Source organism: Dromiciops gliroides, chromosome 4, assembly GCF_019393635.1.
Source record: "Dromiciops gliroides isolate mDroGli1 chromosome 4, mDroGli1.pri, whole genome shotgun sequence".
Taxonomy (NCBI): domain Eukaryota; kingdom Metazoa; phylum Chordata; class Mammalia; order Microbiotheria; family Microbiotheriidae; genus Dromiciops; species Dromiciops gliroides.
In genome coordinates this window covers 435,513,900-435,536,124 of record NC_057864.1, presented here as the reverse complement: position 1 = coordinate 435,536,124, position 22,225 = coordinate 435,513,900, and the positions used below count along the sequence as shown (strand labels likewise).

General features: G+C 36.6%; 1 protein-coding gene across 1 annotated transcript in view; it reads left to right on the top strand.

Annotated features, from left to right (window-relative positions):
- Positions 1–6,555: 6,555 nt before the first annotated feature.
- Positions 6,556–22,225, top strand: part of AKNAD1 (AKNA domain containing 1) — a 51,583-nt gene continuing 35,913 nt past the window's right edge. The window contains exons 1-5 of the mRNA XM_043999944.1: positions 6,556–7,533; positions 13,636–13,681; positions 13,828–13,976; positions 14,077–14,136; positions 21,618–21,745. Of these exons, the coding sequence (XP_043855879.1) occupies positions 6,556–7,533; positions 13,636–13,681; positions 13,828–13,976; positions 14,077–14,136; positions 21,618–21,745 (1,361 nt within the window). The remainder of the gene's footprint in view (positions 7,534–13,635; positions 13,682–13,827; positions 13,977–14,076; positions 14,137–21,617; positions 21,746–22,225) is intronic.

The window sequence follows — 22,225 nt, the reverse complement described above, 5'->3', positions numbered from 1 at the left end:
CCCTATTCCCAATTTAAGTTACTCCTTCCTCCAAAGCCCATCCAAGTCAGGTGATATCTCTTTCACAAATCAAAAAAAATTTTTGAAGGGGCAAGACAAAAAAGGACTTTTTAAAAAAATTTTTTGCAGGGCAATGAGGGTTAAGTGACTTGCCCAGGGTCACACAGCTAGTAAGTGTCAAGTGTCTGAGGTCAGATTTGAACTCAGGTCCTCCTGAATCCAGGGCTAGAGCTTTAACCACTGCACCACCTAGCTGCCCCCCAAAAAGGACTTTTTAAAAATTAATTTTCTGGACCTTCATATTTCTAAGCAGAAACTAATCTTAAGCTAGGGGGCAACTAGGTGGCACAGTGGATAGAATGCCACATCTGAAGTCAGAAAGACTTGCCTCCAGTTTAAATCCTACTTTAGATACTTACTAGCTATGTGACCCTGGGCAAATCTCTTAACCTATTTGCTCAACTGTAAAATGGAGATAATAATAGCATGTCTCTCTCTAGGTTTTTGTGAGGATCATATGAGATAATAAAGGTAGATTGTACTTGGCACATAGGAAAGGTGACAATAAATAATTATTAGCTATTATTATTATTATTAGCTAAAAATAGTACAAGCAAAATAGTTTAGGAATAGTAGTATATATTTTTGACTTGGACCTTTGATTTCTCTGGTGTAGGGAACTCTTAGGAAAGAAACTCCCTCCATCAATGAATGTATCAGCAACTGTTCTGCAAATTATGTATTTTTAGAGCACTGCCTGGAACACCAGGAGCTTAATTTAATTATTCATAGTCACACAACCAGTATGTGTCAGAAACTAGACTTGATCAAACTCCAGGTCTTCTTGGCTTTGAATTCGGCTCTATCTCCAAAAGTGTCTATGTTGCCTCTCAGCAGTATATTATTTATATCATAATTCAAGTTAATCATTTTTAGCAGTCATAAGTATCACAATAAACCATTTACTAGGTGCCAAAAATTCACTAAGCATTCCATAAAATAGCACTGGTCTATGCTTTATGGAATGCTTACACACTAATTATACCTATGCCTCCTGGCTAAATTTGGTAGAAGAGACAATTTCAGATTCTTACAGTGTAAGGGAAACTATTGCTAGGGCTTCAGTTAAAATTTGCCTGCCTTAAAGTTTCATGGAGAAACCCTTCTAACTAACGACTCTAATTGGTTCAGCAGAAATTTTTTCTTGGCTTTAAAAATAGAACCAATGAAAATAAATTTGTAACAGCTGGACACCAAATCCATGTATTTGCATGGAAGAAATACCTTTATTTCTTACACTAGCTATAAATAACACATCCATCTGGTTCTCTCTGAAGTACCCAACAGGCTTCTTGTGCCTTCTTTATGACATTTAAACAATGGCAGAATGAAACTGATACTAAATTCAAAGGTATATAGTTACAGCTAAAAAGACACTGCATTTGTAAGAAACTTACAATTCAGAGATAAGGTTATCAGGTCTGATTACATGAGAGTAATCAAATGTAGTCATTACAGAAACAGCATAGATCATCTTACATTTGAAAATATTTTAATCTAGAAAATTGAATGCAATACACTAGATACCACATCCCAGGATACCTGACTCCTGGGTGTGGCCTAGGATGTGTTATTATACTGAACAGTCAATTGTTCTCCTTCCTGGGTAAGTAGAAGTCCTGAGAGAAGGATGGATAAAGGAAATGTAAAAATAAAAACATCGTCCATTCCAGTGTTGGGTTTTTTAGTGCTTTTGAAAATGCAGCAGGAATCCAGATTAAATCAGAAGTTAATTGCATATTTGGAGTCTTCTGAATAGTTTTCTTGCACTTGATGATACGTGGAAAAAATAAGGAGTCACTTTTAAACCCTGTTTCTTTGTTCTGCTATTCACCTCTTCATAGGGTTAAGTGACTTGCCCAGGGTCATACGGCTACTCTGAGGCCAGATTTGAACTCATGAAGATGAATCTTGCTGACTCTACTGTGCCACCTAGTGTCAGTCATTTTGACTTTGGCTACTGGACTTTGATAACTGGAAGAGAGTGAAGCTGATGACTTTGTGCAACTCTGTCTCACTTAAATCCAACTCATATGCAAGTCAAGACATCACCCAAGATGTCATTGGTCCTCTTCAAAAATGAAGGATGAACAACAACAACAACAACCTCTTTATAAATTGCCAATCATGCGGGAAAAAAAGATAGCTTACAATTAGAGAAGATTCATCTGTTTCTAAAGGTCCAGCAAACAGATCAGCCTGTAACCTCTATAAACCATGTAAAATGAGCTTCTAAATTGCTGACAAAAGGTTTTTGCCCATTTATTTCAGCTCTAGTGAGGCCTAAAAGTGAGAGAATGTGTAACATATGACTTTAAGCTAGCAGAAACCAAAGTGGGTTTTTGTATTAAAAGTTCCCAACCTTAGATCCTACCCTTTTTAGATGTCACAGATCTACCAGCAAAGGTGACAATATCTGCATTGTTGCATCATTATCTCCGCTTCCCTTTGAGTGTAGTTACAAAGGTAGGAGGGATGGGTGTTGGAAATAAGACTCAGGAAAAGAGAGTGCTTGTAGTACAACCTGGACACCCTGAGCACCGCCCCCCCCCCAGGGATGGGGGGCAACAATACAGGCCTGATTTCTCCCCCTCCTTCTTGGTCATAGGGCCCCTTCTACACTGAATGGAAGGCTGGTGGAGTTCTAATTCAGAACTTATGGGGGGGGGGGTTAAGACTATAGGACTGCTTAAGGACATGACCACATTTCTTTCCCCTAATGGAGAACTTTATATCATCAACAGATTGGCGTTATTGAGTAAAAACAAAAAATAAAACCTACCGAGCACAAACAAATTATCCAATAACCCTCTTCAACATCTAATTCTGAGACAAATTTGATTTTCTCTTCCACAGATAATCCTAATTGATCCTATCAGATTTCTAGTCATCTTAGTCATCTCTATACACTGGAATAACACTTCATCAGGATTTATTTCCCTACTCCAAGGTTATGCCAAATTTCAATGATATACCAAAGTAAAGCATTTAAGGGATGGTTGTCAACAGGGCAATCACCTTGTTTCCCCTCTTTGGTGAATGTCCAGACAGAAGTGTTTTTCTAAGATTGTGTAACTATGATGCCTTGGCCTCTATTATCCCAGTGACCAGTCGTTTATGCCTGGAGAGATTTGTGAGCTATTGCTGAGCACATAATGGCCAATGCCTCTGCCAGAGCAGTCATCGTAACAAAAGGATCCATCTGATTTCAGTGTAATGTATTGGGTTTCTAGACAAGACTGTCTTTAGTTTCTGGGTGGAATCTCTTTTATTGATACTTTGAATTCCAAGGTTGAGCTAGCTGTCAACTCTGAAGAGATGCTTCATTTCCTTCTAGATATCTGTAAGGAGTTCATTAAAGTGCTTAGAAATGTGGATGGTTCAGGAAGAAAATATGGAAAAAAAGGCAAAAAAGCATTGGCTCAAGAAGTGTCATGTATATGATGAAAGGAAACCTCTGTCTCCTTGTTTATCTAGACATCCTTTTTTTATTTTCTTCCCCCTCAAAAGGGCATAGGAATAAAGGATGGGTTTTTATTAGTTTAAATACGAGTATTTTCTGAAATCTGAAGATGTCAAATCTGAATACTTAGGATTCTTGAGACCTTCCATAAAATAAGTAGGTACTCTACCCTACCCAGTTAGAAGTTTTGCAGTAAAGAGAATGGACGTATAAGGGCATGAGACATGATAAGGAAGCTTTGGGCTGTAGCCTGACTTGTAAGAAAAGTGACAAAAGGAAACTAGATCTACCTTTTCTCCCTCCTTCCATCATTGGCCTACTTGATGTTATCTGGCTTTTTATTTTGGAATAAAATAGTTTTATATTAAAGTATTTTATAGGCACTCAGTTTTACAATCAAGTAATGATATTTGAAAATGGGATTTAAATGTAGGTTTTTTTTCATCAATTCACTGATAGCTGTTCCCTCCTCTACCCAAATAGAGACATTTGTACCTTCACTGTTGTCCTTTGAATATTTTGACTGGAACTTTAAAGGTAAGGGACAAAATAAAGCAGTTCTGGGTGGGAGGCCTGCTAGCCCTGTCCCAGCATTGAGTTGAAATTGACCATCTTTCTTTGTGTCTCCTGCAAAACCTAGGAAAATCTTCATTTACTTTTTTTTTTCATTTAGTTGTCAGTTATAGTGGTTTCTGACTGCTTATCTAGGTATGTCTTGGATTTTTTTGTTTGTTTTTTGTTTTTGGCAGGGCAATGAGAGTTAAGTGACTTGCCCAGGGTCACACAGAGAATAGGTTTCAACTGTTTGAGGTTGGATTTGAACTTAGGTCTTCCTGAATCCAGGGCTGGTGCTTTATCCACTGCACCACCTAGCTGCCCTCAGTAGATCTTGTTTTAAAGTCTACATGTTCCCCAGAAGTTATAAATCAACGTTTTATGTGGAATAAATTTGAAAGAATAGTTTGAAAATGTACCTACCTAACTACATATTTAAAGAAAATCTGTGGATAATTTAGGACTTTAAAAAAAAACATCTTTTTTTTTTAATAAAGAAACTAGTCACTCCCTAATTTATCTGATTTTAAAATCTGTCTTTTTGTATGTTGAGTTTTCTTATATACCAAGGCACATCTGCCTATAGCACTTGTGCTAAATTATAATTCACTACATTTAGTTTGGTTTTTCTTCATTAGGAAATTTAATATCATTTCTGCTGGGCATTTAGCCTTTTTAAAAAGGTTGTCTGACCTTTAACAGATCAGTCAAGTATTCAAATTTTCTCAGAATTCTAGACATAAGAGAATCTAAGAGCTCATCAAGCCCAACCCTATAATTTTAGATATGAAGAAAGTGAGCCCAGGAAGATTGACTTAGTGCCTCCAGTCCCCGCTTCATCCCCCTTCCCCCTTGTTGGTTTGTAATAGAATTGATTTTCAGAACCACTTAGCTCTTCCAGCAGATAAACTAAGACTATTATCATACTATTTCTGAGGAGTACTGTGAGACTTCTTGAACGGGAAGGGAGATACCAAAAGAAAGTTTTTCCAATATTTTCAACCCTATGTGGGAGGGTGAAGATAGAGGTAGACCAAGGAGAGTGGATGGGGGGCACCTATGGGCTAGACTTTCAACACATTTATTTTGCAAACATCAAGTACCCACTAAGTTCAAGACACTGTGCTAAGTCCTATGTAGGTAAAAGACAAAAATGAAACAATCCTTGCTCTCATGGCTTATGTTATAGTGGAGTCTATGAATATAACATTTTATAATATATATGTGTGTACATGTGTGTGCATTTATTTATTTATTTATTTATTTGAAGAAGGATAAAGCACTAGCCACTATATAGCAAGGGAATTAAAGAAGGCTTGGCCCCTGAGCTGATAGCTTGGGTAAAAAGAAAGATTTTGGAAGACATGCATAAAGAGAGAGTACAAGGTGGACAAAGGGGATGGTATCAAATATGAGCAGCCACCAGATCATGAGTTGGGGAGTAATGTAAAATAAATCAGAAAAACTAGGTTGGAGACAAATTGTGGAAGTCCTTGAATCAGGCCTAGAAGTCTGTATCTTATCCTAAAGGCAATTACAGATTTTTGAGCAGGGGACTTACATTGTCTTATCTGTGCCTTAGGGAGATGGGCTTAGATAACTATTTCAGCACACTGAGCATGGTAGGGACAATGTTTTGGTCATATTTCTGTCCTTTTCTAGGCTCTCCTCAGTCATTCAGTGTGTTTCAGGTGGAGACTCTAGGGTCAAGGACAGTCAAAGATAGGGACATGAACAACAAGTGGTGATTTTCCACTGGAATAAAAAAGGGTTATATGACTATGTGTGGAAGGAAAAATAAATTAGAGAATCAACACAATTTAGACTTCTTGACATCTGTTAACGATGTGTACAATTTTTTCATAATTTTTGGAAAAATCATGTTCTGTTTATATTTGAAGAAAAGAGTTCTTGAAATGCTTTGGGGGAAGCCATATTCTCGAAGAATGTTCTCCTAAAATAGGATGGCAAATATTTATAATTTTTCTCTTTTTTAATTAGAGGTAAGTACCAGTCAAGATTCAAGGAAAGAAAAGAAATCTTGGGGAAGTGGGGTGGGGAGAGCACATTCTTGCCTTGCTCATCCCATATTCATTTTACATCTTTGATTAAGAGGTTAATACAGTGCTGATAATAGATTAGCCTTTTGTTAATCTCATTGCCTCCCCATTAGCAAATGGACTTCTCTTTAAGCAGATCCATTATTGCCTATTTTCATTTTGATCTTGTTTGCAAAGAGGTGCCAGTATATGTCTGGGACAGTTAGATATTACTGCTTTGAGTGATTCTTATGCACTTGACTGTGGAGTTTTTTTCATGTCTCACAGAATAATATATATGTATATATATATGTATATATATACACACAATAAATTAAAGCATTCTACAAAACGGATCAATGAAAAGTGGAGGAAATCTAATTGCCATTAGTCAGGACAGCAGGCAGTACCGTGCAAAAGAGAGCAAATCGAACACTTATGGATGACTTGGATTTATCTGGAGATACAACTGATAAGGAGCAAGAAGACTTGCCTTATGATGGGGACCTAATAGACGAGACTGAGCTGCTTCATACTCACTGTGATGAGATTTTTCCCTTAATAAAGGACAAGTCTGAGGCTTTCCAACAACCGATCTTTTCATACACAGAAATGCCTCAGGATGAAACTCTCAGATGTGTAAATGGCACTTTTCCTGAAGCTTCTGCAATTAAAAAGCTCAGTAAAGAAGAACTATACCCTGGATTTTTTCACATACCAACTAATAACGAGGAGCCTTCAAACTCAAATTTTTCTGATGCTTTACTCCAACATCTGTCCAAAAAGGAATTTTCAAATGTCATTCAGCCAGTTTCTTGTGAAACTTTCCCTGAGTTATCATTTGGAAGTTTTGATGAAACCATTGTTAAAAGCCTTATCCTGCATTGTAGTGACTGTTCTTTGCCAAGAAACCCAAACCCAGAACTCTCTGACCAGCTTCTGCATAGAAGAAATGTTATCGGCAATCAGTCCAGTCACAGACAACTCACGAGGAAAGAAAATATTTTAAATTTGGATTTTGAAGAGTCAGTGGTTCCTGGAGACTACTTTGAAGGAATTCCAAATTTTGTCATTGAAAATGGAAGCCCAAATTATCTACAAACAATGCGCAGATGGCAGATACCCCAGAAATGTATGTTTGAAAGAATAAACTCAGATCCTGGCCTTAAATATGGCAAAGATCAAGTTCGTGATCTCCTTCCTGATTTCTCTCAAGTTGTTCCCAAGATCAGAATATCTAAACCTAATATCCATCATAGATTGGCTACTGTAGTTCAACAAACTAACTCCTCTCCCAACTTGAGTGAGAAATCAGCTATTGTGCGAGATAGTTTAGAAAGCACGGTTATGAATTGTCTTAAAAGAAAGCCGCGAGAGAATAAAGAAGAACCTCCTGAATTTATGCAACACTTACAGGTAAATGAAACATGACTCTGGGAGGTACTGTGGCTGATGCTTTGCACCTGGATGAGTGTGGTGGGAGGAAGGGCCCCTAGAGGGAGAGTCAGGAGACTCACAGGCAAAGTCCAGGCTTTACCACTGACTTTGACTGTGTACAGCCTGGAGCTAGAGACTTCACTTCTCTGAGCCTCTGCAGACTGAAAGGGTTGGATTAAAGAGTTGCTTGGTATGTTTGTAACTATTAGATATTCTCTGAAAGTCTGTTCTACCTCAATGCTTCTTTTCTACTTTGAAAAGCTCTCATTGGTGAGGATTGTCACTGTGATGCCAGAATTAGCTGTGGTATAGTAGCAAGAATACTCAATGTACAGTCAGAAGTCTTGGGTTCAAAATCTGGTTTCTACTTATTATCTATGTGACCTTGGGCAAGTCACTTCCTCTCTTTGGGCCTCAGTTTCCTCATCTGTAAAATGTGGGGGTTGGGCTAGATGATCTCTAATATCTCTTCTGGCTTGAGATCCTATAATCACTTTAGCCACATTAAAGAATAATGTGTCTAGCCCAACCTTTCTTAGAACATAGTTCCTATTGATATTAATGGGTGCTATTTATATTACGTTCTTAATAATTTGCTCCAAAAATAATTTTCTCCAAATCTATATTTCTTTGCATACATATTATAAAGTACCTTCTTAGGGGCAGCTAGGTGGTGCAGTGGATAGAGCACTGGCCCTGGAGGCAGGGGGACCTGAGTTCAAATCTGGCGTCAGACACTTAACACTTACTAGCTGTGTGACTTTGGGCAAGTCACTTAACCCCAATTGCCTCAAAAAATAAATAAATAAAGTACCCTCTTGTGTTTGCAGAGTAAGCTTTTAACTACAATATTTTAAATGTCATTTATTTTCTTCCTGTTCCCCATTTCTTCTAATTCCACATGAATAAAAGTCGATGACCCAACATGTTGAGGCCCAGAATCTCATTGACCATCTATGGCTCAATACTAAGGTAAATATATTGTGTATGTAATTATGCAAGACAGATTTAGTGTTTTGTTTAGCCTTTTGCTAGGTAGACCTATATGATTTCTCTTTCAAACTCCCATGTGGAATGCCCACTTGGCTCAATAGATCCTTATGACCAATTCCCCTGCCTCTAAAAAGTGAAACAGCACATTATTCGGAGATGGGAAGGGGAGGAAATAGTTGCTTTGTGTCTTGATCTATGTTCCAAAATTCTCTGCTTCAGCTGAGCTCATGGTTTAGTTTGAGAAGAAAATCAGCTAATCTCATCCAGCAGATGACCTGTTACCCATTCGGATGCTTTCATTAAGTGCTTCTGAGAGATGAGTGCTGAAATGCTGGAGTCAAGGACCATAACATATATTCAGGAAAACATTTGCAGGACATCAGGACCCTGATCAATGCAGATTTGACTTCTTTGGTTGAGTCACAAGTTAATAACATAATTAATTCATTAATTTTTCTGCCAGAAACAAAAGTACCAATAATAAGTCTGTTACAAACAATAAGATTCACACCATGATAGGATTGTGGATTTCGACTCAGAAGGAATCTTAAGAGTTCATCTAGGGGCAGCTAGGTGGCGCAGTGGATAGAACACTGACCCTGGATTCAGGAGGAACTGAGTTCAAATTCGGCCTCAGACACTTTACACTTACTAGCTGTGTGACCCTAGGCAAGTCACTTAACCCCAATTGCCTTACAAAACAAAACAAAGCAAGATAAAAAAAAAGAGTTCATCTAATAGAACAGTTCTCAGACTTTTTGATCACAGGATCTTTTTACACTCTTAAAAATTATTGAGGATGGGGCAGCTAAGGTGGCACAGTAGATTAAAGCACCAGCCCTGGATTCGGTAGGACCTGAGTTCAAATCCAACCTCAGACACTTGACACTAGCTTGTGACCCTGGGCAAGTCACTTAACCCTCATTGCTGTGCCCCCCCAAAATATTGAGGATCACAAAGAACTTTTATTTACGCAGGCTATATTTATTGATTTTGTTGTTGTTATTCAGTTGTTTCAGTCACATCCAACTCTTCAAGACCCCATTGGGGTATTCTTGGCAAGATACTGGACTGGATTGCCTTTTCCTTCTCTAGCTCATTTTACAGATGAGGAACTGAGGCAAACAGGGTAAAGTGACTTCTCCAGGGTCACACAGCTAGTAAATGTCTGAGGCAATATTTGAACTTACAAAGACAAGTCTTCCTGACTCCAGACCCAGCACTCTATCCACTGTTCCATCTAAATGCCTTTATATCTATTGATACCATATTAGAAATTAAAACTGATAAATTTTTAAACATTCATTTACTAGTTCATGTAAATGACAATGATAAATCTATTACATGTTAGCATAAATAATAGTTTTATTTTTTTAATTTTTTTTAAAGCTTTTGTGTTTTGTTGTTGTTGTTGTTTTTTTTCGGTAAGGCAATTGGGGTTAGGTGACTTGCCCAGGGTCACACAGCTAGTAAGTGTTAAGTGTCTGAGGCCAGATTTGAACTCAGGTACTCCTGAATCCAGGGCTGGTGCTTTATCCACTGCACCACCTAGCTGCCCCATAAATAATAGTTTTATGAAAATAACTTTATTTTCCAAAACAGAACAAAATCTAGTGAGAAGAATGCCATTGTTTTTATATATTTTTTCAGATATCTTTAATGTTTGCCTTAATAAAAACAATTGAATTCTCATATCTGCTTCTGCATTCCATCTCTTGTGATGCGTTGTTTTGGTTGAAGCTTATGAATAAAATCCAATCTCTGCCAGATATGTAGTTGAAAAAGGGAAGGGTATTTTGAGAGGCATATAGCATCTTAGTATTATTATGAAAATAGCTTTGACATTTGCTTCTCTAGTACAAGCCCTTCCTTTACAAATGAGGAAACTGAGGCCTGAGAGGTAGGGTGCTCTTTTTTGGGGGGGGGGGGAGCGGGGCAATGAGGGTTAAGTGACTTGCCCAGGGTCACACAGCTAGTAAGTGTCAAGTGTCTGAGGCCAGATTTGAACTCAGATCCTCCTGAACCAAGGTCCGATGCTTTATCCACTGTGTCATTTAGCTGCCCCCCAGTAGAGTGCTCTTTTGACAAATATTCATTTGGCATCTATTCTCTAGTACAGATTATTGAGTTGAGGTGCTGTTGGAGATAACCGTGTTTATATAAAGCACAACCTCTGTCTTCATGGAGTTTAGTCTTCTATGGGGATAAAACGCATACTTAAATGCCTATAATGCACAAAATGTTTTTTAATGAGTCCTGTGATTTCATCCACTAATGGAGCTCTTAGTAAGGAACTACTTCTATCAGTGCAGATTGGCATCTTCTAGGTAATTTATAATCTTAGAAAGTTACCGGGGCAGCTAGGTGGCACAGTGGATAAAGCACCAGACCTGGATTCAGGAGGACCTGAGTTCAAATTCGACCTCAGACACTTGACACTTAACTAGCTGTGTGACCTTGGGCAAGTCACTTAACCCCAATTGCCTCACCAAAAAAAAAAAAAAAGAAAGAATGAAAGTTACCTAGGCCAACAAAGTGCAATGATGCACAGGATCACTGATCCATTATATGCTAGAGACAGATCTGAACTCAGGTCTTCCTGACTCTGAGGCTGGCTCCCTATACACATACTATAACTGTAAATATATACATATAAAACTTATGTTTATATTTACACATAAATATATATTTGTACATATTTAATGTTTTGTTTATATATTATATATAATTTCATGTCATATAGATATATGTTATACAAGTATGGATTATATAATTTTATTGTGTATTGTAAACTTGTACTCCTATAACACTGTAAGACATCACCTTAGATCATCTACAGAATCATTCTCCAAACTTTTTTGATCATGTCTTATCAGTAAAGATATTTTGAACATATACATAACCCCTAATATGTGTATACTTATTTATTTCTAAATTTTATAATGTATTACTGTACTAATAATTGTCAGTTATAAAATTTATACAAAATAAACATTCATTTAAGAGTATGAGATAAAGATGAAATATTTGATCCTGAAATCAATAGGGAGCCACTGAGGTTATTGGAATAGAGGAGAGACATAGGGGGGATTTTCAGAAAAATCACTTTAGCAGCTATGTGGAGGATGGATTGGAGAGGGGAGATAACATGAGGCAATGAGACCATTTAGCAGACTAAATCCAGTGGAGGGGTGATGAGAATCTGAATTAACATGATAATAAATTCAAAAGATTGTGAATGGAGAGAGGACAAGATGTGGCAACTGACTAGATCTGTGGGATAGAGGAGGGCGAAGAGTCAAAGATGATATCAAGGTTCTGACCCTCTTGCAGTAATAGAGAAGTTCAAAATTGGGGTGGGCTTTTTTGGGGAAAATAATGTAATGAAGCAGATCACAACTCATCCATGCCTGCTTATCCTGTACTCTTCATTCTATTCCACCCAAAACAGAGAAGGAGGTGGCTGGGTTCTTACCCTTCCATGAGCACAAAACCTGATCTCTGAAGGGGCACCTGTTGTAGCCACAAGGTGATATGAGAGATGGGCATACTGGAGGAGGGGGTTTCCAATGGTACCTGATTTTCCCACTTAGTGCTGTGGATGTCCATTTTGAGGTTAGGTTACAAGTGCCCTGAGGGGACATTCAGTTCAGAAGTAGGGAGATTAGGGGGCAGCTAGATGGCACAATGGAGCACTGGCCCTGGATTCAGGAGGACCTGAGTTAAAATCTGGCCTCAGACACTTGACACTTACTAGCTGTGTGACCCTGGGCAAGTCACTTAACCCTCATTGCCCCACAGGGGTGGGGTGGGGAAGAATGGGGAGGTTGGGAGCTCAAATAGTAGAGGGAGGGAACAAGTGGGAGAGTCTTGGGAATTAGGGTAAATGTGGTTGTTCTAGAGACAAAAAACATGATTGACTAACTTTTGGGAGGGTGAAATGTGACCCTTCTTCTCAAACTGTGACTGGTTGATTCCATACCCTCTGGGAGTTGTGCCAGGGCCCTTGGAGTTATGCTCAGCTCTTGCTTTGTAAACCACTGACTTAGAGAATCAGTTGAGAAGAAATATTCAAAAGATATTTTAGTAAGACAATTTAGGAAAAATATGCATTTTAAAATATTGCTAAAAGAAAGGAAAAAAGAAAAGTGAATACATTCTTTGAAGGTTGAAAAGAAAGGAGCAGGAATTCTTAAACTGAGAGATTCAATAAAGGTACTCTGAGATTCTTGGACTCAATGGAATTGAATATTAGCTTATTTCAGTCTTAACATCAGATGTTAAATATTGTTTAGTTAAGAGGACAAAATATTGTAGCTGAATTATCCTAATTATTTTCTTTTTAAAAATAGCTGTTAGTTTTGTTTATTCAATGGTAAGTGTTTTTAAAGTGTTATTAATCTCTTCTTTGATTTTCAGAAATTTTTAGAATTTCCATTTTTGGTATTAATTAGTTTTAAAAAATATGTTGGCTTTTTAAAGATCATAAAATAAATCCAATCCAGGCTGAACATGGAGTCAGAGGTCCTGAATTTAAATCCTGGCTTTGTCACTTAAAATCATTATGACAGAGGGCAAATAATTTTACTCAGGACCTCAACTTCCTCATCTGTAAAAAGAAGGTGTTGTAGAATTCCAAGGTTCCTTCCAACTCTAGCTCCATTGACAGATAGATAGATAGATAGATGATAGATAGATGATAGATAGATAGATAGATAGATAGATAGATAGATAGATAGATAGATAGATAGATAGATAGATAGATGGATGGATGGATGGATGGATGGATGGATGGATGGATGGATGGATGGATGGATGGATGGATGGATGGATGGATGGATGGATGGATGGATGGATGGATAGATGGATAGATAGATAGATAGATAGATAGATAGATAGATAGATAGATAGATAGATAGATAGATAGATAGATAGATAGATAGAGATATTCCATGATCTATTATTTCCAATAGCTAGCTGAATTTTCAATTCGATTTCTCTAATGTTAAAACACCTTTTGTATGTCTGGTAGTTTTCTCCTTGAATGGTATGCACACACAAAAATGTTCTTTTCCTCTAATTGTACAGGTCAATGTTGAGCCTCTCCTGGATGTTTCAGAAAGATCTCTTTCAGGTAGACATTTAAAAACTTCTTTTAGATATTTTTTTACAGTATTGTCAATGGCTGTGACTGTGACTATCGATTTCTTTTTTATATCTCATCCTGACATTGTGGGCAATAATAGTGCATAAAGACTAATGATTGATTTTATTATATAGGATTAGCATTTGAGACTAATGTCTTAAAGTTTTCATCAACTACTGAAGAACAGCTGCCTTCAGGCCCCTCACAATTATTTAAAAAAACAACAAAAGGAGACAACACGTGTCAGGAGCTAACAGAACAGACCAAGAACTTGAAAACTAAAGTAATTTTAAAAAACTCTTCATATTCTTGATTCCTAATAGAACAATAGAGATATTTATGCAGAAACCTTCATGCTTACAACAAAATGGTTTTTGTCATAGGTAGAAGAATTTTCTAAAAGAATAAATGAGGATTCTTCCCCATCAGAAGATAATAAACAGGTAATAATTCTAAATCTATATCTATTGTTTTCCCTGGCTTCCTTTAATTCTCAACTAAAAATCTATCTTCTACAGGAACCCTTTTCTAATCTCTCTTAATTCTAGTGTCATTCCCTCTCTTATTTTCTATTTATCCTGTATATATCTTGTTTGTACATGTTTGCTTTTCTCCCATTAAATTTTTTTTTTTTTTGCGGGGCAATGGGGGTTAAATGACTTGCCCAGGGTCACACAGCTAGTTAAGTGTCAAGTGTCTGAGGCCGGATTTGAACTCAGGTACTCCTGAATCCAGGGCCGGTGCTTTATCCACTGCGCCACCTAGCCGCCCCCTCTCCCATTAAATTTTAAGCTCCTTGGGGCAGCTAGGTGGTGCAGTGATAGAGCACCAGCCCTGGATTCAGGAGGACCTGAGTTCAAATCCGACCTCAGACACTTGACACTTACTAGCTGTGTGACCCTGGGCAAGTCACTTAACCCCAATTGCCTCACACACACAAAAAATTAAGTTCCTTGAAGGCAGGGATTGTCTTTTGCCTCTTTTTGTACTTCTAATACTTAGCACAATGCCTGGCACATACTAGATGCTTAATGCATGGTTTTGTTTGTTTTTTATTAACTAATACAATTCTTAAAAATCAATTTGGGTAATTTGGCATGAACAATTAGGAAAAATTTTAACAGAGAAACACCTTACACATCCATAAATTTATATATACATATATGCACATATATAAGCATATATTTCTGATTTGTCTTATCTGTGTTCATATTGTTTTATCCAAGTAAAATGTAAGTGCCCTAAGGAGAGAGAGCAAAATCATTTTTTGTCTTTGTGTATCTAGAGCCTGGAACATAGCAAGAGGTTAATAAATTCTTGTTGAATTGGATTGTTTTGTTTCTCCCATAGTTCTCTGCACAGCTTTGGGTATGAACATGTAGTTCATAGGTCCAAAACTAAAGGGACCTCAGAAATCACATAGTCCAACCATATAATTGGTGGTTATTCATTGATAGTGAAATGTGGGTGGCAACCATCATGTTCATGCTACCCTTGGAAAATATAGTGAAGTCTTTGTCATACATTTCCAAGAAGATAAGCTATCCTTCATGGTCTAGACATTTAGCCACGAGGGGCCAAACAGTGACTGGTTGTTGAAAGACATCTTCTCCCTCAGTATAGTCATTAGCTTCTTTATCTCTGTTTTTCTCACCCCAGTCCACATTCCCACATATTCACAGGAGTGGATACAGGTTCTGGAACCATATTTTAAAAATAACTTGTTAAAGAAGTCAATCCAATTTAACAAATGCTTTTTTTTGGGGGGGGGAACAATTCCTTTATTTTATTTTATTTTATTTTATTTTTGTGTGGGCAAAAAGGGTTAAGTGACTTGCCCAAGGTCACACAGCTATGTGTCATGTGTCTGAGGTTGGATTTGAACTCAGATCCTCTTGAATCCAGGGCCGGTGCTTTGCCCACTGTGCCACCTAGCTGCCCCAACAAATGCTTTGTAAGCATCTACTCTGTACACAGCATAGTGCTAGGTACTGGCAATACAAAGATGAAAATGAAGCCGCCTCTACTTTCGAAGAGCTTACATTTTACTAGAAGGATACAACATGTATACAAATGAACATTATACAAGGAAAATAGAAGAGGAAAAGAGCATGAACAATTTGAGGGATAACTCTCTGACTGAATCATATGGAAAACTCAGAAATAACTGGGTCCTCAGCTGTATCCTGTAAAGGTTTTGTGAAAATTGACACTGTATCTCCAGTTATATTAGGCTCTTTTCAGGAAGCTTTATCATTCTGGTAAACTGATGCTTTCAGGAGAAAGATGGTGTGTAGGGGTTAGGGTACTGGCCTCCTAAACTCTTTGGTCTGGCATTCACGGCCTTGTCTCTACAATATGACACCAGCCCACCTTTATAGCTTTATTGCATACTATTACCTTGACACATTCTAAATGCCAGCAAAACCAAATTATATACTGATTCAAGTCAAGTCAATAAGCATTTATTAATTGCCTACTATGTACCAGGAATTATGTTAAGTGCTGGGGATACAAAGAAAGTGGGGAATATAGTCTCTTATCTCAAGGAGTTCACGATCTAATGGGAATGACAACTTGCAAACAGCTATGTTCAAACAAGCTTTTTTTTTCCCCACAGTGTCCTTGCCAAGCCCTTTCCTACTTCTCTTCTTTATGTATAACATGCCCCATGACTAGAATGTTCTTTTTCCTTAACTTTCGTCCTACTCTTCCATCTCCTCCTGTCATAATCCATTCCTTCTTTTAAGACCTTGTTCAGGTCTCACCTCTTCCCTGAAGCATTCCTTGATCCCCACAGCTATAAATCATAGAATTATAGATCTTTTCTCAAATCTCTCCTAGGCATTTATATTTTAGGTATTTGTATATTTGCTTTTCATTAAAAACAACTCGATTTTATTTTATTTTCAGTTCTGAATTCTCTCCCTCCCTCCAATCCATTGAGAAGACAAGAAAAAACAAAGCCCTGTATAAATATGTATAATCATGCAAAAGAAATGCCCACGTTAACCATGTCCAAAAAGAAAAGAGAAAAAAGTAGGCTTCAATCTGCATTCTGAGTTCACCAGTTCTTTTTCTGGAGGTAGATAGCATATTTCTTCATGAGATATTTAGCATTGTGGTTAATCCTTGTGTTGATCAGAGTTACAGTTTTGTTGTGTTTATAAAAAAATAACTATTATTGAGGGCATCTAGGTGGCACAGTGGATAGAGCACTGGCCTTGGATTCAGGAGGACCTGAGTTCAAATCCAGCCTCAGACATGTGACACTTACTAGCTGTGTGACCTTGAGCAAGTCACTTAACCCTCATTGACCCGCAAAAAAAAAAAAATTACTGTTTCTATATAAACTGTTCTCCTGGTTCTGCTCACTCACTTTATATCAGTTCATAGACATCTTCCTATTTCTCTGAAACCATCTCCTTTGTAATTTCTTATAGCACAATAATATTCTCTCATGTTCACATAAATAAATTGTTTAGCCATTCCCCAATTGACGGTCATCCTCTCAATTTCTAATTCTTTGCCACTACAAAAAAAGAGCTGCTATAAATATTTTTGTACATATGGGTCCACTTCCTCTGTCTTTGATCTCTTTGGGGAATAGAACTGGAAGTAATATATTGCTGGAGTAAGTACAGTTTAATAGTTTTGGGGGGCATAGTTCAAAGTTACTCTCCAGAATGGTTGGACCAGTTTACCCAACAGTGCATTAGAGACCTGTTTTCCTACATCTTATAATTATGTTCATATAGTTCCTGTGTATGTCTTGACAGGTACACTCCCACGTATTTTATATGATTGTGATTATTTCAAATGGAATTTCTCTTTGTATCTCTTCCTCCTGTTTTGTTCGTAATATGCACAAATGCTGGTGATTTGTATGAGTTTATTTTATATCATTCAACTTTGCTGAAGTTCTTCATTGTTTTGATTAGTTTTTTAGATGACTCTTTAGAGGTCTTTAAGTAAACCATCATATCATCTACTAAAAGTGATAGTTTTTTTCCCTCTTTGACTGTGCTTATTCCTTCAACCCCCCCCCCTTTTTAGCCTATTGCTATACAATAGGATAACACAATATCAAATGGTAATGATGATAATGGACATCCTTGTTTCACCTCTGATTTTACTGGAAAGACTTCTGGCTTGTGTTAGATAGATACTACTTCTAATTTTAAGGAAAGCTCCACTTATTCCTATACTTTCCAGTGTATTATTTTTTGTTGTTGTTGTTTGTTTTTTGGGCAGGGCAATGACTTGTCCAGGGTCACACAGCTAGTAAGTGTCAAGTGGTTGAGGCTGGATTTGAACTCAGGTCCTCCTGAATCCAGGGCCGGTACTTTATCCAATGTGCTACCTTGCTGCCCGCAGTGTATTATTTTTTAAAATCAGAAATGGTTGTTGAATTTTTTTCAAAATATTTTTTGGAGTGTCTATTGAAATAATCATATGATTTTTGCTATTAATCTGTTCAATTTTGCTTATAATTTTCCAAATATTGAACTTGCTCTGCATTCCTGGTGATGGTATATGATTTTTTGTGATATATTGCTCTAATCACCTTACAAATGTTTTACTTAAAAATTTTGCAACAATATTCATCTAGGAAATTGGTCTGTAGTTTTCTTTCTGTTTCATTTAGTATCAAGACCACATTTGTGTCAGAGAAGGAATTTGGTAGGGATGCTTCTTTATCTATTTTTAAAATGGTTTGTGTAATACTGGAATTAATAGTTCTTCAAATATTTGGTAGGATTTGCTTGTAAATCCACATGGTCCTGCAGTTCTTTTTTTTCCCCCTTTCGGAATTCATTTGTGGCTGGTCCAATATATCTTTCTAAGGTAGAGTTATTTAAGTATTTTATTTTATGTTGTTAATCTGAACAATTTATATTTTTGTGACTATTTATCCATTTCATTTAGATTGTCATATAGCTGGGTAAAAAGCTCCTAATAATTGCTTTTATTTCTTCATCATTGGTTGTGAATTCACCTTTTTAATTTTTGTTACTGGTGATTTGCTTTTATTTTTTAAAAACCAAATTAGCCAAAGATTTGTCTATTTTATTGTTTTCAACATAAAACCAGGTCTTTTATTTACTAGTTCAATCTTCTTTTTACTTTCAACTTTGTTAATCTCTATTTTGATTTTCAAGATTTCTACTTTGGTGTCTAATTGGAAGGTTTCAACTTTGTTATTTTCTAGGGTTTTTTAGTTGCACATCTCTTATGTTGATCTGCTTTTTTCTCTCTTATTGATGTAAGCAATGAGAGATGCAGATTTCCCCCTAAGTACCACTTTGGCTGTATCCAACAAATTTTTATATTTTATCTAATTGTTGTCATTATCTTTAATGAAATTATTATTTCTATGATTTATTCTTTGACTCATTCTATAGAATTAAGTTATTTAGTTTCCAATTAATTTTTTTTTGTTGAGGCAATTGGGGTTAAGTGACTTGCCCAGGGTCACACAGCCAATTAATTTTTAATCTGTGCTGAATGTAACTTTTATTGCATTATGTCCAAAAAAGATGCATTTAATATTTCTTTTTTCCATTTATTTGTGAAATTTATTGCTGTAATGGTGTTTTTTGTGAAGGTACCATGTACATATGAAAAATAGGTATGCTCTTTTCTAATCCTATTCAATATTCTCCAGAGGACTTTCATATCTAACTTTTATAAAATCCTATTCACCTCCTCAATTTCTTTCTTGTTTATTTTGTGATTAAATTTATGTAGCCTGAAAGTGATTAATTGAGATCCTTCAATATTATATACTTTTACTGTCTATTTCTTCCTATAACTCATTTAAATTTTCTTTAAAGAATTTACATGTTACATCAGTTACATATGTGTGTGTGTATGTTCAGTATTAATATTTATTTATTGTCCATGGCAGAGGTGTCAAACTTGCAGCTTGTAGGCTGCAAGCAGCCTTGTAAAACTCCCAGTATGACCCAAACTAGATTATAATGTAATAAGAAAATGTTAACAAAATAAATTAAAATACAATACAGTATGTTAATTTGTGGTTTTCTAAGTCATTATTGGTTCCTCAGAGATCTATTTCTATTTGATTTTTACAGCACTGGTCTATGGTACCTTTTAGCAAATGTTGTTTCCCTATTTATCTCTTTTATTTAGGTCTATTTTTTACTTTTGCTTTGTTTAAGATAATGATTGCTATCCTTGCTTTTTTTTTTTAACTACTGCCAAAACACAATAGATTTTGTTCCAACCTATTATTTTAATTCTATGTGTATCTTTTTGTTTCAAGTATGTTTCTTGTAAATGACATATTGTTCAAATTTGATTTCTAATCCATTTCTGCTATCTTCCATTTTATGGATGAGTTCATTCCATTAATATTCACAGCTATGGGGGCAGCTAGGTGGTGCAGTGGTTAGAGCACCAGCCCTGAAGTCAGGAGGACCTGAGTTGAAATCCAGCCTCAGACACTTAACACTTACTAGCTATGTGACCCTGGGAACACCAATTGCCTCACCAAAAAAATATTCATGGCTATAATTGCTAACTGTATTTCTCCATATTCTATTCTCTTATGCTTTTCCTTCACTTTTTGCCCTGTTCCCTCTTTAAGAGTGTTTTGTTTCTGACCACTGCCTCCTTAATCTTCTTTCCCTCTTATTTCCCCACCCTGTCTTAATGCCTTTCCCTTCTCCTTCCCTGTTAGGTAAGATGAATTACTATATCCAACTATGTGTATATGTAAGATAATTTTCACCATTCTTTTTCTCCTTTCCCCTCCTCCCAGTGCATTTTTGTTCTTCATTCATCCATTCTTCTTTCTGAGGTCCTCCAAACATAATAGAATCACACCTGGACCCTTTGTCTAATTAGACTCCCTCTAAGACCTCTGGTGATGATCATAGTGGTTTTTTTTTTTTTTGCCTTACTAAAGTGTAAGCTCAAATAATGAGATTATATATTGTTAAATCTTTGTGAACCTAATATTTAATAAATGTTTGTTAAATTGGAATTCAAAATACTGTAGAGAATCAATTCTCATATTTTTTTTGTTTTTTTGTTTTGTTTTGGTGAGGCAATTGGGGTTAAGTGACTTGCCCAGGGTCACACAGCTAGTAAGTGTCTGAGGCCGGATTTGAACTCAGGTACTCCTGAATCCAGGGCCGGTGCTTATCCACTGCGCCAACTAGCTGCCCCTCTCATATTTTTTGGTCTTCATGTCTGAATGACTACACTCCTTTGGACTTCAAATTATCTCAAGAAACCTTAACATCCTTCAAGATCACATTGTTCTTGGTTCTTACATCTCATAAGTACCCTCTGCTCCTGGAATCCCTCTAAAAAAAGGGTAGAGTAGAGAACTCTTCTCCAAATCAGCCATCTCTTCATTTCCTGCTCAGCTATGCTCCTTTTGGACTACTTCTAGTCTATCTCCCTCTCCCCAATTTTTCATCTTTTGTGTGCTGTCTTCTCTAAATAGATTATAAGCTCCTTGAGGGCAGGGACTTTCTTTCCTCTTGGTATCTGTGGCCCCAGAACTTAGCATAGTACATGGCATATAGTAGGCACTTAATGAATGTTTGCTGGCTGACTAGTCTCAAGATTCCTTTTTACTCTTTTTTTCATTTTTACTCTTAAAAATTACTGAAGACCCCTTTCCCCAAAGAACATTTATTTATGATGGTAAATATCTATTGTTATTTACTGTATTAGAAATCAAGACATCTTAGTATTATTAAGAAAATACTTTTGACTTCATGGACCCCTTGAAAGGGTCTCTGAATCCCACTTGGAAAACTGCTCTGTAGAGCATACTATTATGAATCTTTGGACATTAGGTCATTTAAATTTTGAGGGAAGGGAAATTAGGAAAAAAAGAATTAGTGAAGTTTTAACTTTATGTGATTGGATTTGATTGCTACAGGTACTGAAGAAATTGAAGGGTTACCTTGATGTGCTGGAGCAGAGCTATTTGTCCACCAAAGAGAAGCATCAAATTTTACAGAACCATGATAAAAAATCTATAGCATTTGGAGAGTTTGATCCAGAAAGGTCAGATATATTTAGAGCAAATAGATTCCATTGGATTATAGTATAGTACAGCTGTTGGCCCAGTTCTTGGTCATTCTTCTGGTTTGGGTTAAGAAAAACTTGTCCCACCTGGAATTTTGGAATATCTCTTCTTTGATTAAGGCTACTATCTATGAGTAAAAGAGAGCCTATATGAGGCTATATGAGAAAAAAATATTGGCTACCGTCTTTCAGCCTCTGCTATACTGAATTTTGTCATATTTCATGACATTTGATCTTAGTTAAAATGAGGAATAATGTTTCATGTTTTTTATTGGGTTGTGTTGTATAGAGGAAAGGATAACAACTTCAGTTTTCTCCTCACTCCTGAGCAATTGCAAAAGCAAATTTTGGAGATTCCCTTCACTCTTTCCTTACTCTCTTTCCTTCTCTTATATTCTTCTCATTATTTTTTCCTTTCTCTTACTCTTCTCATTGTCTCCTTTTCTCCCTTTCTCTGTT